At 45.4% G+C, this 17,575-nt stretch overlaps 1 protein-coding gene across 1 annotated transcript in view; it reads right to left on the bottom strand.

Moving 5' to 3' along the window:
* TTC17 (tetratricopeptide repeat domain 17) overlaps positions 1-17,575 on the bottom strand; it is a 156,340-nt gene that overhangs the window by 100,674 nt on the left and 38,091 nt on the right. The window contains exons 10-11 of the mRNA XM_082270715.1: positions 12,450-12,562; positions 5,992-6,129 (exon numbers count right to left, since the gene is read on the bottom strand). Coding sequence (XP_082126841.1) covers positions 5,992-6,129; positions 12,450-12,562 — 251 coding nt within the window. The remainder of the gene's footprint in view (positions 1-5,991; positions 6,130-12,449; positions 12,563-17,575) is intronic.

Genomic DNA, 17,575 nt, shown 5'->3' with positions numbered 1-17,575 from the left:
TTACCTGCCTATTCATTCCTTACGTTTGTAAGTACCCATTTTTGATTTAATAAAGCCTTTTAAAAAAAACGGTACTACTCTATGTGAAGCCTTCTTCCCCAACATATATACCCGTGGACCCTAATTTCAAGGACCCTGATACGGAGGACTCGGGCAGGATATCGGACCTCACTAGCGACACAATAACAAGGGGACCCCCAGGATTATCTATCCAAGGCTTGATACCCCTGCAGGGGTGATCAAATCTGGTGAGTGTGGTCCAAGGGGTGCGGGGAGCACTGAATGGTCACCGGCACTCGAGCACCACCATAATTTCTGCCAGAGCACCTGCACCAGTCACTTTTTGAACCCCTAAATTAGGGAGTGTTTTATCATAGTGGGACTCACCTTTCCTCTAGGATTATAGCCATTACGGACCAACCAGTACCTGGAAGTCTGATGTTATATCTTCCAGTGACTTATATATATATACCTGCGTTTTTATAATTTATGTCAACCTTTGATGCTTTTTATTGCAGAGTTTGCACTTTTTAAAGGATTGCACAGTTTCACATATGTATTAATGTATGATTTTAGGTCTATTCACCAGAGTTTTATCAATCCTTTTAGATTTTACTTCACCCATTTTATGGTTTACTCACTTAGGAATTAATTTATTTATATTTGGATTTGGCACTAGCAAGATTGTGTGTATTTTTTACAGAGTCGCATCACCTATTTTTTGCACTTATCACAGATTTTTTCACCAGTATTAAGCACATGACACTTTATTAATTCTGTATTCAACATTTATTTATGTAGCATTAATCAATTCCATATTTATTTTAGCATCATTATAAAGTACACGGATCAGCAGGTTTACACTGGCAGCGCCATCAACCTTTTTTTGCACTTTTCAGTTTTACTATATTTTTAGGAATATAGTGTACAGGTGGGCTGCAGCCAGGATCAACAACTAAATTATCCTAAGCGTGGATTTTTTCTCACATCCAGTTTACTGCCACACTGTGCCTTGTGACTGGTCCCATAGTCTTCTGGGACCTGTGATGTGTCCCAGAAGACTGCAGCGTAGGGATGAGTGGCCGAACTTCCAGCTCAGATCGCCGCGCCAATCTAAGCCTTAAGTGGGAGCCGATACCCGTCAAAACCAGGTACCCGTTCCCCTTATAAAGTGTGAAATGTGCCGGTTGGGGGGGGGGGGGGATGCAAACAAGCACAATTTCCCCTTTTTGGGTGGATTTCAGCTTTAACAGGTATTTGTGACACTTTGCTGAGGAAAGAATGAACATTTAAGTGCAGCTGCCTTTACAATTACAGTTGTGCTCAAAAGTTTGCCTCCCCAATTGGTAATACAGTTTGTACCGTTTTTAAAGAAAACACGAGTGAGCAGACAAAACACATTTCCTTCATTTCTTATGGGATTGATATTCTGTAACTGTAGGTGATAACAGAATGCACAATCATAAAACAAAACATGGCAACAAATAAACCAATGAAATGCTCCCTGTTCAAAAGTCTGCATCCCATTTGTTCTTAACATTGTGCATTGCCCCCTTTAGCATCAACAACAACATCCAGTCTTTTGTAATAAGTGCCTATGAGGCCCCAGATTTTTGCAGGTGGTAGAGCTGTTCATTCGTCTTGGCAAAATGCCTCCAGGTCCTGCAAAGTCTTTGGTCATCTTGCAAACAACTCCCCAGAGTGGCTTGATGATCCTCAGGCCAGGAGACTGCGATAACCACTCCAGAACCTTCACCTTTTTCTGCTGTAACCACAGGTGGGTCAACTTGGCCTTGTGCTTAGGGTCATCCTTGTGCTGGAAAGTACAAGAGCGTCCCATGCGCAGATTTCATGCAGAAGAATGCAAAATGTCTGTCAGTATTTTTGGATAAGATGCTGCATTCATCTTGCCATTCATTTCCACAAGATTCCCTGTGACTTTAGAGCTCACCCCCCCCCCCCAAAAAAACATCAGTGATCCACCACAATGCTTCACAGTAGGGATGGTATTCTTGTCGCTATAGGTCTTGTTCACCCCTCTCCAAACATAGTGCTTATGGTTGTGACCATAAAACTTTTTCGGTCCCGTCACTTCCGATTACAGTGTGCCAGAAGGTGTAAGGCGTGTCAAGGTGTTGTCGGGCATATTGTAATTTTACTTTTTTGTGGCATTGGTGCAGTAAAGGCTTCTTTCTAGCAACTTGACCAAGCAGATAATTTTTGTTCAAGTATCGTCATATTGTGCACCTTGAAACAACCACACCGTCTTTTTCCAGAGCAGCCTGTATGTCTCCTGAGGTTACCTGTGGGTTTTTCTATGTATGCCCAATAATTCTTCTTCCAGTTGTGGCTGCGATCTTTCTTGGTCTACCCGACCATTGGCTTGGTATCAAGAGATCCCCAAATTTTCCACTTCTTAATAAGTGATTGAACCGTACTGACTGGCATATTCAAAGCTTTGGATATATTTTTTTTTATATCCTTTTTCATCTTTATAAAGTTCTATTACCTTGTTGTGCAGGTCTTTTGACAGTTCTCTGCTCCCCATGGCTTAGTATGTAGCCTGCTCAGTGCATCCATGTGGGAGCAAACAAACTCATTGACTATTTTTTTATAGTCAATGGCAATCTAAGAAGTCACCAAGGTGGGAAATTCAAATCTAAAGCATTTGTTACCCCCAAGAAAAAGATCCCGTTCCTTTAAAGCATGTTATACAGCATAGTGCTTGTGCTGTGTAATTTGGCCCCCTGTATCACCGGAAATACCTGGCTGATCCTGACAGTTTCTGTCCTCCCCGTAAACTGACCATGGTGTATCATGGCTGCTGAGCCCCGACACCGTGGTCAGTGTACGTGCCTCCCGTCAGCCCCAGCTCTCCTTTCCTCCTCTGCCTCCCTCTTGTCCTCCTCCCTGCTTTCTGCTCCTGTGTCCGGTGCTCACCCCTCTCCCCTCCTGCTTCTGAAACACCTTTTAATATCTTATATAATCCTCTTTTTTTCCTAATGATGGCTGCTCCTGGCGCTGTGTTTTATAATAAAAAATACTGGCTTTACCCGTTTACAGAGCACCTCTCTGCCGTCACGTGACCGGCCGGCTTTTTCCTCCTCGGGAATCTCGGCCCTGCCCACTGCAGCTGTCAGGCAGGGAGAGCAGAGAGGCAGCGGGTCACCTGAGGGCCGATCGGGGCTCTGAAATCAGGTAAAGCCAGCATTTTTTTTTATAAAACACGGTGACAGGAGTGCCTATCATTAGGAAATGAAGAGGATTATATAAACTTAGCAGTGTTGGTTAACAACCACTTTAATTGCCATTTTGTGCACCTTGCGTGTCTATACCAAGGCCAAACATTCCAGGGGATGGAAACTTATGATCAGGGCCATTTTTAATGGGAGACCAGAGTGGCACTTTCAATATAAAAGAAAACATGCTGATCAGACGCTTTGATGGAATATCTATAAACGAACATGACGTAATTTAAACTATATAGGATTAGAAAATGTTATTTATCGTTTTAATAAATTGCATTTTATTTCAGACACAAGTTCAGCAGCACTGATCTTAGGAGGGTTGGGCTACCTCCAGGCTCACCTGCCCCCTATCTATCCATTAGAGTTCTTCTACTGTGGAGACTCTCATAAATTTACAGGAGTTAGGACTGCAGGTAATACAGGGTGCCGTGAAGTGGCCTTGCAGCTTACACATGCGTTTGCAAATGTGTGCCAACTAAAACCCTGTTTTTAATGCATACTGCTAGACAGGTTCATTTGGTTGGTCAGCAAACTGTTTGGTGAATTGAGCTGGAAATTTTTTCGTTTTTTTTCTCACATGCGTTGCCCTTCCATGTGCTCTTTGCTATGTAGGCCAGTTATAGGTGGGGGCAGGGGTCATTTGTTTGTGGTTTGGCACTGATCTTATTAAATCAAAATCTGCAAACAGATCATTTATTCATATAGGACTGGTATTCTCTGCAATGTTTTGCAGACCATGCATTTATTTTTTTACTCCTTTCCCCAATCAAATTCAATTTTAACCACTTGCCGACCGCTCACATGGAGCGTACTGCGGCAAAGTGGCTCGATTCCGTCCAGCGACGTAGACCTACGTCGCTGGACTCCTCACCTTGTGGGAGGCTCGCTCCCGCTGTATTCAGACACAGCGGGAGTCGGGCCAGGGGAGGAGAGGCGGTGATCACCGCCGCTCTTCCCCGATCGTCGGGGATCGAGTGAGGAAATCCGCCCGCTCGTGTAAACAAAGCGGGCGGATCTTCTATGTGACAGGCAGGGACAGATTGCAGGATTCAGCATAGCTGAACCTGCGATCTGTCCCTGTGTCACACAGTCCCCTCCCCCCACACACGTCAGTAAGCACCAGGCATACATTTAACCCCTTGATCACCAATAGTTAACCCCTTCCCTGCCAGTGTCATTATTACAGTAACAGTGCATATTTATAGCACTGATTACTGCAGTAATGTCACTGGTCCCCCCAAAAGTGTCAAAAATGTCAGTTAAGGATCCAATCTGTCCGCCGCAATGTCGAAGTTCAGCAAAAATCGCAGATCGCCGCCATTACTCGTTGAAAAAAAAAAAAAACAAACAATGAAAATTACATAAATCTTTCCTGTAGTTAGTAGCTGCGATAACTTTTGCGCAAACCAATCAAAATACGCTTGTTGCTATTTTTTTTACCAAACATATGTAGCAGAAAACAAATTGTCCTAAAATGTTAAATTTTGAATTTTAAATTTTAAATTTTTTTGGGGAATTTCATATAAAAAAAAAATGTGAAAAATGTTATTTTTCCAAATTGTTGCTCTTTTTTGTTTATAGCGCAAAAAGTAAAAATCGCACAGGCGATCAAATACCACCAAAAGAAAGCTCTATTTGTGGGGGGACAGCGTCGCACGACAGCGCAATTGTCCGTTAAAGTAACGCAGTGCCAAATCGCAAAATATAGCCTGGTCAGGAATGGGGTAAAATCTTCCGGTCTTAAAGCGGTTAAAAATACGCTCATTGAGAATTTTTTTGTCAAAGACATGTAGCTAAATACATTTTGACCTAAATATATGACAAAAATTGAATATATTGGATATTTTTTAACTGTCAAAGTAGAAAAATAGTTATTTTTTCAAAATCGTCGCTTTTTTTATTAATATCACAAAAAATGAAAAGCGCAGAGGTGATCAAATACCACCAAAAGAAAGCTCTGTTTGTGGGAAAAAAGGACGTAAATTCCGTTTGGGTACAGCGTTGCACGACTGCGCAATTTTCAGTTAAATTCGCACAGTGCCAAGTTGAAAAAAGTGGCCTGGACGTAAAGCAGGAAAATCCTCCGGTCCTAAAGTGGTTAAATAGAGATGCACTGAAATTTCAGCGGCTGAAGTGGTATTTTGCTAACAGAAGAAAAAGTGCCAAAAATGGCGTTGAAAATGCACTTGAGTCTGCTGCAATTTTTTCGTGATTTTACTGTGCTCATGGTGTGTTTTTTAAGGGTCACACGACTCAAACTGCATTAAAAACGTAACATGGGTGCGGTATTAAGAGTTCTTGCAGCATTTTTAATGCACTTCATCAGGGAGGTGTGTTTTTGATGCAGTTTTTTTTTTTTTTTTATTTAACCGACCAAAAATGCAGCAAGCAAAATTTTTAACACCACAAAAAGGAGCGCAATTATGTATAAGACATACATAGAATTTAAAGGGATACATTTTTCTTCAGCTCTTCTTGCGGTAAAAAGGTGCCGATAAAGGCCGACAAATTCAATTAAATTCATGATATTAAACAAAAAGTTGATTAGAATACAATTCTATATAAAATATTTATTTAAAACTGTCACTTTCAGTTTTAGGCCAAGTGCATCCTGCATTTTTGTTTTCGGCACCAAAATTTCTATTTGGTGCACACCTCTAATTTTAAATGAGTTTGGAAGTATGGGGCACCGTATACTATGCAGAAAAAAAAAAAAAAGGGGGGGGGATCTATTTTTACTTACATCAAACATGGAAGCATCTTTTTCCCAGACCCTTAAGACAGAACGTGGCACTGGAGGGCGCTGCAGGAACACAGTCTGATTTGCTGGCTGGTCTATATTCACAGATGTCATATATGCAGATGACGTGTCTTCACCAAACTAAAAAGAAAAATGTAAAATGTCAAAAAAACTCATATAAACATTCAAGATGGTGGCAGAGTACTTGGATATAATATAAATCAGGCAAATTTAAAACCTAAAGCTGAAATCCCGCCAGGAGGAATTTAATATTGGCTAGGTAGTTGCATTTCTTCTGCAAAGTTCAATCTCTGCTTAAATTTTACATTAATTGTTTTTCAGAATTTCTTCTCCATCAAGCAGGTCCCTTATCCCAGTCTTTCAGGCTGTGCAGCTGAGTGCTACTCTTTTCTCCCTATGGAGAAATGCCTTCCGATCAAGTTTCCTCCTTGTAGTTTACTGAAGGCATGAGTATATCACGCTTTCTTCTGTGGGCAAGTAAAATCCCCACAGCATTCAGTGGTGACCAGCCACTGACTTCTAGCTGTGCTCTGCTACACTCTTGAGCTCTCCCTACAAACATGTCATCATGTTCCCAATTAATCACAGAAAATGTAGTTCCCATTTACCCCATCAAATGTTGGGGGGGGGGGGGGGGGGCTGCCTTTACACACACACACACAAATTTTAATGGCCTCCCAGTCTTAGTCCGTAGGGCTCAATATTGAGTTGGCCCACCCTTTGTAGCTATAACAGCTTCAACTCTTCTGGGAAGGCTGTCCACAAGGTTTAGGAGTGTGTCTATGGGAATGTTTGACCAGTCTCCCAGAAGAACATTTGTGAGGTCAGGCACTGACTTTGGATGAGAATGCCTTGGTCACAATCTCCACACTAATTCATCCCAAAGGTGTTCTATCTGGTTGAGTTCAGGACTCTGTGCAGGTCAGTCAAGTTCCTCCACCCCAAACTCGCTCATCCATGTCTTTATGGACCTTGCTTTGTGCACTGGTGCAGAGTCATGTTGGAACAGGAAGGAGCCATCCCCAAACTGTTCCCACAAAGTCGGGAGCATGAAATTGTCCAAAATGTCTTGGTATGCTGACGCCTTAAGAGTTCCCTTCACTGGAACCAAGGGGCCAAGCCCAACCCCTGAAAAACAACCCCACACCATAAACCCCCTCCACGAAATGAGTTGGACCAGTGACTAAAGCAGGATGCAAGATTGGCCCTTGGGACAAGAGATCTTCACTGATAGGCAGTCTCCAAGGGACGTAGGCGACCAGCCGCACCAGGTCGGTGTACCAAGATGGGCGAGGCCAGTCCAGGGCCACTAGAATGACCGGAATTCCCTTGGCCCCGATTCTGCACAAGAGCCGCGACAGAAGCTTGAGAGGAGGGAAGGCGTAGGCCAGACGATACTGGCCCCACCAGGCAACCAGATCTTCTGTGGCGTCCGCCAGAGGATCCTGTGACCTTGCCACAAACCTTGGTACCTTTGTTGAGCCGGGACGCCAACAGATCAACCTCGGGGGGTGCCCCACTGGAGGCATAACTGATGAAACCTGTCTGAAAGAAGGGACCACTCTCCTTGGTCCCAACGCCTGTCGGCTGAGATGGTCCGCCTGCGGGTTTTACATTCCTGGAATGTGTACGGCGGAGAGGACCGGAACAAAGTGTTCTGCCCATGGGAGAATGCCGCATACTTACCGGGCTGCCAATACAAACTTTGTTCTTCCGTGGCATTGTCGGACTGATTCCTCACCGAAAGCCCCCAGAGTCAATCCGTCCAGTGATCGAGGCACAGCCCGATCACCCGGAGCTTCAAGACATTGATCAGCAGTCTGGACTCTTCCAGTGTCCAAACACCCTGAGCAAAGCTCAGACCAAGGACGCCTCTCCACCAAGACAGACTGGCATCCCTGGTGACCACTATTCATTACAAGGGGAGAAAGAGAAAAGTCGTAGAGCGAAGCCACCAGACCAGAGACCCCTTGGTTGCCCTGTTTAGCCGGATCTGATCGTCCAGAGACTTCGGACACTTGTCCCATTTTACCAGGATCTCCCTTTGAAGGGACCTAGTATAGAACTGTGCAATTGGAACTGCCTCAAAAAGGTAGATAACATCAGGAGTTTGTCCAGTGGAAGGAACACACTGGCTAGAGCTGAATCCAGAGTCAGACCCAAATAATCCAATTTATGGATGGAATCAGAGCAGACTTCTGGTAATTTAGAAGCCAACCAAATTCCCTTAGGGTCTGTATAGTGATCTCTAGGTCATCCCATCAGGGTAGGAGAGGACTACGCCTGCAAGAGGTCGTCCACATAGCCCAGTACTGCAATCCCCCGCTGACATAGCAATGCCAAAATCGGGGCCAACACTTTTGTGAAGACCCGAGGAACAGAGGCAAGACCAAAGGGTAAAGCCACAAACTAAAAATGCTCTTCTCCTACAGCAAAACTGAGGATGCGCTGGGGTCAGGCGCATATTGGAATGTGCAGGTAAGCATCCTTGATGTCAATAGAGGCAAAAAAAATCCCTCTAATGTAGGGATGGCACCACCGAGCGAATGGACTCCCTTCTGACTCTATTCAGTTCAGGGCCTTGAGGTCCAGAATTGGACGTACCCTGCCCTCTTTCTTTGGGACTGTGAACAGGTTTGAATAAAAACCCTGAAAACGTTCCGAGGCCAGGATCACACCCTGAAGATCCTTTTTCGGAGGGTAAGAACGAAAACTCGATCTTGTAGCCAGACAGTATCACTTCGTGGACCCATTTGTCCTTTACCACGGGCCTGGAAATGAGCGAAGACATCCCCCATCCCAGGCATGGGTGAGTGCGCATCTTCATGCTGAAGGAACCTTGTCCGACGTCACACTCTACCTGCCGAACCAGGGCCGCTTGGATCCTCGGGGACAACTTGAAAGGTTTTGAACCCTTCCCAGTGAATCCTGAGGGACGAAAAAACTTCTTGTAAACCGAGAAAGACGGGCCACATCTGTGACAAGGTTCCTTACCCTTTCAAGCCTGTGGAAGAAAGGTACTCTTCCCCCCCGTGAGACTCTTAATGATGTCATCCAGAGTAGCCCCAAACAGGCGATCGCCTGTTTCCGAAGCCTGTGTACCTCTATGTGTTTAATAAAAAATGCTGTGAATACCTGATTTCAGTGTGCTGCTCGGCGATCATGTGACCAGCCGGCTCTCTCCTCTCCCCATCTGTCAGATGCTGGGGGCGGGGCCGAGATTGCCCTGCTGACGTCACTCAGGAGGAGAGAGAGAGCCGGCCAGTCACGTGATCGCCGAGCAGCACACTGGAATCTGGTATTCACAGCATTTTTTCTATAAAACACAGACAGAGGCACACAGGCTTAGGAAACAAAGATTATTATTTAACACAGTAACAGTTTTTCAGCGGGGGGGGGGCATGACAGGGCAGACAGGCAGGGAGGGGGGGGGGGGGGGGGGGAGGAAAACCGGGAGGAGAACAGGAGAACTGCGGATGACGGAGGCACGTAAACTGACCACGGTGTCAGGTCTCAGCAGTCAATTTGGCCCTCTAACATTTTAGGTGTTACGGGTTGTCAAATTACACAGCACAAGCACTGTGTTGTATAACATGCGTTAAAGGAATAAGATCCATTTTTTTTTTTTTTAGGGTAACAAACACTTTAAGATAGAATACACGCCTAAGTACCACTGCCGAAACAGACAGCCTAGAGATCAGGGGAGCCGAATCCAAAGAGGCATCACAGATAAATTGCATCCCTTGGACCAACTGGTCCGCCAGTTCAGCAAAGGCAGGGGGGAAGCTGCTCACCCTCCAGGTCACGGCGCAAAAGTTTAGCCCACTCGGTCAAAGTTTGTGACACCAAGCAATGGTGAAGACCGGCCTAAGCACTGAACCAGCAACAGTGAACATATTGCGGGCCACAGCCTCTGCTTTTTTGTCAGCCCGATCTTTAAAGGCCGGCGATTCCTCAACCGGAATCATGGTTGCCTTATTTACCTGTAAACCGGGGGGGGACCACCACCGGTGGAACAGTCTGCTTTTTAAAGAAGAGACTCCCCAAAGGAGTACCATACCGAAAAGTGTTTAGGAACCACAAAGGGACATTTTGGAGGCCCCCACTCTAGGGACAAATCTGTCGAAATAGGAGAGATAAGGACACATAAGGACACACTTTTGCCACGCAAGGCGGCTTGTGAGTGGCAAAGGGGACAGACACCTCAACTGCATCCTCCATTTTTTAAGTTTCACGCACAGATACAATCAGTGCATCCCCCAGCGCCTTCTTGTGCGCAGCTGCAGGTGTGGAGGAATCATCCTCACTAGCCGATAATTCAGGGAACGTGGCCAAAGACCCCACAGAGTTGGCCCCGTCTGCGGCAGCCGAGTAAGATTCAGGATCTGATGAGACAGAGGAGGCAGGGGCGCTTTTTTCTAGCGCGCCACCCAAAAGCCACCCCCCACACAAAGGGCTCCAGGATTGCTGTCAGTGCATCAATGGATGGCTGGGGACCCTGAAGGACATGTAGCCTCTGAGATGGGTCAGGTGGGGAAACATGCTCCAGAGACTCTAATAAAGAAGGGGAACCCCACAAAAAGTGTCTAGCACTGCAAAAGACACCCCACCATACTGATAGCACCACCAGGTCGCCAGCAAACAAAGCACCCCACACTCACAGACTCACCACTCCACCAGAGTAGCACTGACTGTACCAGGATGCATTTGCGCCATGTGTGGCGTCCAAGGGAAAGAGAAAACCCAGGAGTCCCAGGGGGAAAAGGAGGAGCTCCCACAGCTCGCCGCCCAAGAGGCTCCTCTGTAATGGGCTGCCGCTCTTTAGCATCCCGGCCGCCGCACGCGAAATCCACGGGACCCAGGAGGAATCCCTGGAGCCCAGGCTGCAAGCACGAGGGAAGGGAGAACTGGGCACAGGGCCACTATAGCAGGCAGTGTCGTTGCCCCCCCCCCCCCCCCCCCCCAAGCCGATAGCCCAGTACAATGTAGCCTCAACCATGATCCCAGTACAACCGCTTCTCTACCGCAACGTATATATACTGTGGGCAGTAGGAAAGCAGTTAATGTCCTGCATAAGGCCAGGGTTACCCAGAGTCAAAACTCAAGGTGTCATTACTGTTATGCATTCAATTTGAGGCTTGTATGAGATGCAGTTACATAACTAGAGGAGTGGCACTGCCAGGTTAAAAATATAAAACTGTCTGTTACTGATAGGTAATGTCGCTGGCTTCCACCTTTGTTTAGCTAAGGTTGCTCCAATTTAAAATCAGATTGCCTTATTCACTTTCTGTCCAAAATCCATACCCTATTCTTAAAAGTTAGCCCTTTAGATAGGCTACTGAGTAAAGCCGTCTTTGTCCGGCCACACACTAAAGCCTGGTACACACACACACACACACCCAGTGGGTTGAATATAAGAAAAAAAAAAGTCAGAGCCGCTGTACTCACTATGCGAAGTACAGGATCTCCCCCACTGAGCTGTTGTGTTCTGACAGGAAGGAAGACACCCCCCCCACCACCACCAGAACACTGTCGGTCAGCTGCTGTCGGACAGACCGACATACACACGGGCAAAACGTCTGTCTTTTCTTTTCCAACTGGCAATTGTCTGCTTTGTGTGTACTCCGCTTTACTGATCAGTTCTGTTTTGACTCCCCAGATCTGTGTACGCCTTACTGCACAGTGCCGCATAAAACACTTTGCTTTGTTTAAGCCATAGTGCTGGGTTTTATAGGATTTTTCATGTACAAGCTTCTGAGTGTGCTGCTGGCTTTGAAAATACAGGGATGGGATCCACACGCTGGACCATGAAAATGAGTAACTGCCATTTTCCCTTTATGTACCATTAGGAAGGAGCTGGGTAGGCCCAAAGTAAGCTTTCTCTCAATTTATTCACTGCTATACAAGTCCAAGTGATGAAACTCCAATGGAGGAGCGGTTCTAAAGGCTGAAGGTAAATTATCTTGAAGTGCAGCTTCCCTTATACTTACCCAAGCCCAAATCTCAATCAAGCGCAGTGCACAAGAACAGCAGCTCTCTCCCTCCTCAGAGGCTCAAAGACAGCAGCGGGAGCCATTGGCTAACTGTGTGGAGGTGATTTGACTGGGGGATAACAGAGAACGTTGTTCCTGCTTAGCAGAAACACAGGATCTCCATCTTCCCCTCTCAGAGAATGACGATCTGCCTCGTTTACATAGGCAGACCGCTGTTCTGCCTCTCTCAGGAACGATTGCCGGCAAACATCAGGTCCTCTGGACCCGCTGATTGGACACAGTGGGTCGCCGGCGGCACACATGGGCTCCGCAGACCTGGAAATAAAGAGGACGTACAGGTACATGATTTTGCGCTGAATGGCCCCCTTACTGCAGAACATGTACGTGGGACGGTCCGGAAACAAAAAAACAACAAGGCTTTAATATCACTTTAAATCTCATTCTTACCAATACATGTTCCACATTTTCAAAGATGTCCCCCCTGTGATAGCGCACAGGCAAATCCCAGGGGCAATGCAGACTGTGCTTCTGGCTGGTTATCTGACAAATCTGATGGTTCCCTGTGATAACGAAAGGAAAAATACAGCAGTTTGAGGCGTATGCAAAATAAAAACTGAAAACAAAGCTCATAAAAAAATTCTGAGGTTCAGTATCTTGGTAAAGAGCCCTCCCCCCCCCCCCCCCAATCAGTATTTTCTCTACCTGTTTGATAGGTTTCCAGGCTATACTTGTGATAGCAGTCAGTTTCCTTCTACTGAATGACCCTAAACACTCTTCTCCACAGCAGTGATCACCACTAGATGAGAGCACAAGGATTTGTATAAAATTGTCAAAAATATTTGTCTGAATATTTACAGTACATGATCTGATCATTCATGAATCAGAATGGGGACTTCGCCCAAGCAACCCTTCTATCTAATCTATGCTTACTTTAAAAAAAAAAAAAAATACCTAAATTCTCCAATTTATTATCTCATCTAGGAGACGGTTGTCAACTGGACAGGAAAGTGAGGGGAAGCTCTCTAACAAAGCATCAGATAGCAGTACAAACCTGACAGGGTTTAAAGTGGTTCTAAAGAGGTTAACCTGACCAAGTCACCCGAACAGGCTTTGCTTGGACATTCTCCAGGGCCGATGCTTTCCGCTCTTGGTGGTCCCCTACTGTCCCGTTTGACCTTGTCAAGCATAAATTGACCTGAATCATGCTAAATGAACGCCTCTCTGGCACGCTTCTGGATGGGCGCCACCAATCTGATAAAGTTTGGGAACCCCTGCATCCACTACCTATCTGCCTCTTTGTAATTATTGCCAAATGGGCCCTCCAGCCTATGTGGCTTAGTCAACTTGTCTTATCGGTGCCCACTCTTGGACCGTTGTTCCTTCTCCTGCTTCTTTCCTTTGTCGTTCCCCCCTTACTTTCTCTTTGTCTCTCCTCCTCTTGTACTTTTGGTCACTTTACGTGACTCCGCTACGATGAGGCTATAGTTCCTAGTGGCCTTTGTGGCGTCGTTAGCAGTGTTAATTTTGGCAGCAAATTTCAATTTAGTTTTAGTCTTAGTCTTAGGACTAAAATAGCATTTTAGTTTTAGTCCTATTTTTAGTCTTCTGCAAGTGTTTTAGTTTTAGTCGTATTTAGTCGACTAAAACTCCAGTATATTTTAGTTGACTAAAACGCCCTACATTTTAGTCGACTAAAACTCATTTTAGTCATCTATAATCAAATGGGTGTAGTTCAATTGTAATTTGTAATGCATTATTTAAGCATTTCTCTACAATTTCCAAACTCATTATATACTACTGCTGGTCCTGGAGTGAAAAATCTAATATGTTATTATTTATGCTTTGAGCATGCACCAGTGTTAATTTTTGGCAGCAAATTTCGATTTAGTTTTAGTTATAGTCTTTTGACTAAAATGCCATTTTAGTTTTAGTCGTATTTTAGTCTTAAGACTAAAATGCCATTTTAGTTTTAGTCATATTTTAGTCATCTGAATTGTGTTAGTCGACTAAAACGTTTTAGTCGGTTTTAGTCGACGAAATTAACACTGGTCGTTAGCCCTCTTGCCTCATGGCCCTGTAATGTTTGAGGCCAGGTGGGGGGTGGGCGACGTCCTCAATGGGGATGCTGGGCACCCTGGACTCTCTGGTTGCTATCAGTTTTGGGGACAGATATTGACTTTTGAGTAAATCACTTGGCACACGTGCTAGATTTCCCCCTTTTTATGCCATGCTTGCCTCATGTACCTATGCTGTTCCACTGTTTATTGTAGCTTGTGTTCTTTATAACACATTTTATGTTCGTTTGAATTTGACATGCTTGATTTGTTTACGATTGTTACCCTGTTATTGCAAAATGTAATAAACATTATTGCAAATGAAAGTGGTTCTAAAGGATGAGGGTTTTTTTTTTTTTCTTACCTTAATTCATTCTCTGCAGTCAGGTAAAAAAACTGAGTGCAGCAACCCCCCCCCCCCTCTTTATACTTACCTGAGCCCAATCTCAATCCAGCAATTGGTACAAAAACAGCAGCTCTCTCCCTTAGAGGCTCAGTGAGAGCAGTGGGATCCATTGCTTCCCACTTCTGTCAATTACAGCCAGTGAGGAGGGAGAGGGGCATAGAGCCATGCCACGCACTGTGTGTCTACAGACACACAGAGCTTGGGAGCGAGCCCCCACAGCAAGCGGCTTGTTCTAGTGGGCACACGGTGTGAGGAGGGAGGGCGGGGAGTGTGAGTAATAGGGAAGAGCCAGGAGCGGTGGCAGGGAACTCAAAACGAGGTGGATCAGGAGTGCTGTGTGCAAAACCATTACATAGAGCAGGCAAGCATAATGTGGTATTTAAAAAAAATAAATAAAAAATAAAATAGGGGTGTACAATCATTTTACCCTGGACTCTATCCACTGTTAAAAAAAATAAATAGATTTGGATAGACATACACCAACATGAAACAAATTTCTGACAATACATCACTGTCACTAAGTCTATTTCCACTGGATAAGAGTTAAGCTTCATAAAAAGAACCACCATCGCTACCCTTATACATCCTGGGCATTATTGTAGACTGCAGAAGGAAACACGTGGCCTTGTTCAAACAGCTTAAAAAGGGGTACCCCAGGCATGTTTTTCTTAGGTCTACCAAGCAACCTCTCATAATAATGTTCTTCTATCCACTATAAAATCTTTATTTTGCAGTCCATTAACCACTTAAGCCCTGGAAGATTTTACCCCCTTCCTGACCAGGGCCTATTTTGCGATTCGGCACTGCGTGACTTTATCGGACAATTGCGCGGTCGTGCGACGCTGTACCTAAATTAAATTGATGTCCATTTTTTCCCCACAAATAGAGCTTTCTTTTGGTGGTATTTGATCACCTGTGAGATTTTTTGATCATGCGCTATAAACAAAAAAAAGAGCAACAATTTTGCAAAAATAACAATATTTTTCACATTTTTTTATATGAAATTCCCCCCCAAAAAAATGTAAAAAAATCAAAATTTAACATTTTAGGCCAATTTGTTTGGTAAAAAAAAAAGCGTATTTGGATTGGTTTGCGCAAAAGTTATTGCGTTTACTAAGGGAAAGACTGTCATTTTTATTGTTTTTTTTTTTTTTAACGAGTAATGGCAACGATCTGCAAATTTTTTTGTGGGACTTCGACATTGCGACAGACAGATCGGACCCTTGACTGACATTTTTGGGGGTACCAGTGACATTACTACAGTAATCAGTGCTATACATATTCACTGTTACTGTAAAAATGACACTGGCAGGGAAGGGGTTAACTTTATTGGAGAAGGAGGGGTTAAGTGTGTCCCTAGGGGCGTGCTTCTAACTGTGACTGGATGTGGCTTTTCATGTAACAGCAGAGATCTACGGTCCTACATAGCAGGACCGTATGATCTCTGCTGTTACACAGGGGAGAATGACAGGTGTCTTTGTTTACATTAGCCGCCTGCCTGTCTCCCGATGTAACCGACGATCGCGAGTGACCAGCGAACATCGGGTCCGCCGCTCACACGCGCGGGGAGGGGGTTCCATGAGCCAGCGGCGCGCGCTCGCTCCCTAGAGCCTCACATGCTAGCGACGTAGTACTACGTCACTTTGCCTGTGAGGGGCTGACTTGCGACGTAAATCGTCGTTGGGCAGTCGGCAAGTGGTTAAGGAACCACAGGAGGTCTTAAACCTTCAAGGCATACTGCCATCTACAGGAGAATTGGACCCTGGCAAACCAAATGGGGTTTTTGACTTACCATAAAATCCATTTCTCTGATGTTCATTGACGGACACAGCTCCTGTCATTCTTGACCATTGGGCTATGCTGCCCCCTACAGGAGTAGGACACTAGACAGAAAAAAAAAACACTTCTGGCTACACCCATGGGCAGTCCCAGGGGGTATACTGCCTCTTCCTGCTATAGTCACTCAGTTTGGTTACAAGCAGTGTCAGAAGAATTATAACTCCACAGAGGGGTGGGTGCTGTGTCCGTCAATGAACATCAGAGAAATGGATTGTAGGGTAAGTCAAAAATCCCGTTTTCTCTATCGTTCATTCACGGACACAGCTCCTGTCATTCTTGACCATTGGGATGTCCCAAAGCAGTGTTAAACATGAGGGGTGGGAAACTGGGAAAAAATTCCCAAGGCTAAACACTAGCCAACCAGGTGACAGGGGCTCAAAACAAAACAACTGGAGACCACATGAAAAGACAACACACCCTCAGAGGATCAGGTCCTCTAAACAGCAGCCTGCAAAACCTTGTGGCCAAAGGAAGCATCCGCAGATAGCAACACATCCACCTATAACACTTTGTAAAAGTGTGCACCGGCGACCAGGTGGCCGCCTTGCAAACCTGCATCAGACGCATCACGTCTACGCCGTGCGTCCTTGCCCTTATTAGCCTGTGGAAGAAAGGTACTCTTTCCCCTTGTGAGACCTTTAGATGTCATCCAGGGTAATTCCAAACAGGGGATCTCCTTGAAAGGTAAGATCAGTCAAGGCCTTTTTTGAAGTCTGGCCGCAGACCAGCATTTGAGCCAAAAGACACGTCGAAGGACCACTGCCGAAACAGAGAGCCGAGCCACATCCAAAGAGGCATCACAAATAAACTGCAGCCCCTGGACCAGCTGGTCCGCTAGCTCAGCAAAGGCAGGGGGGAGCTCTTCTCCCTCCAGGTCACAGCATAAAAGTTCAGCCCACCCAGAGTTTGCGACAACATGGTTGCCTTGTTCAATCTGGAAACCGGAGGGTCCACCACCAGTGGAACAGTCCACTTAAGTTACTCCTCATAGGGGTATCGCCTAGAAAATCAATTCAGGACCCCAAGGGAACGCTTTTGGTCGTCCCCACTCTTTAGCGACAATTCTGTCCAAATAGGCGGGGAAAGGAAACACCTTTGCCACTCTGGATGGCTTGTGAGTGCCAAAGGGAACCTGCGCCTCTGTCGCAGCTGAAGCTGCCTCCTCCATTTTTAAAGTCTCACGCACAGATACAATCAGTGCTTCCACCAGCTCCTTTTCGCACGTGGTTGCAGAGGTGGAGGAATCATACTCACTATCAATGTTCCCTCTAATT

Source organism: Pelophylax lessonae (genome assembly GCF_965119305.1).
Source record: "Pelophylax lessonae genome assembly, chromosome: 10".
In the NCBI taxonomy this organism is placed as follows: Eukaryota; Metazoa; Chordata; class Amphibia; order Anura; family Ranidae; genus Pelophylax; species Pelophylax lessonae.
This window is presented reverse-complemented; position numbering and strand designations above follow the sequence as displayed.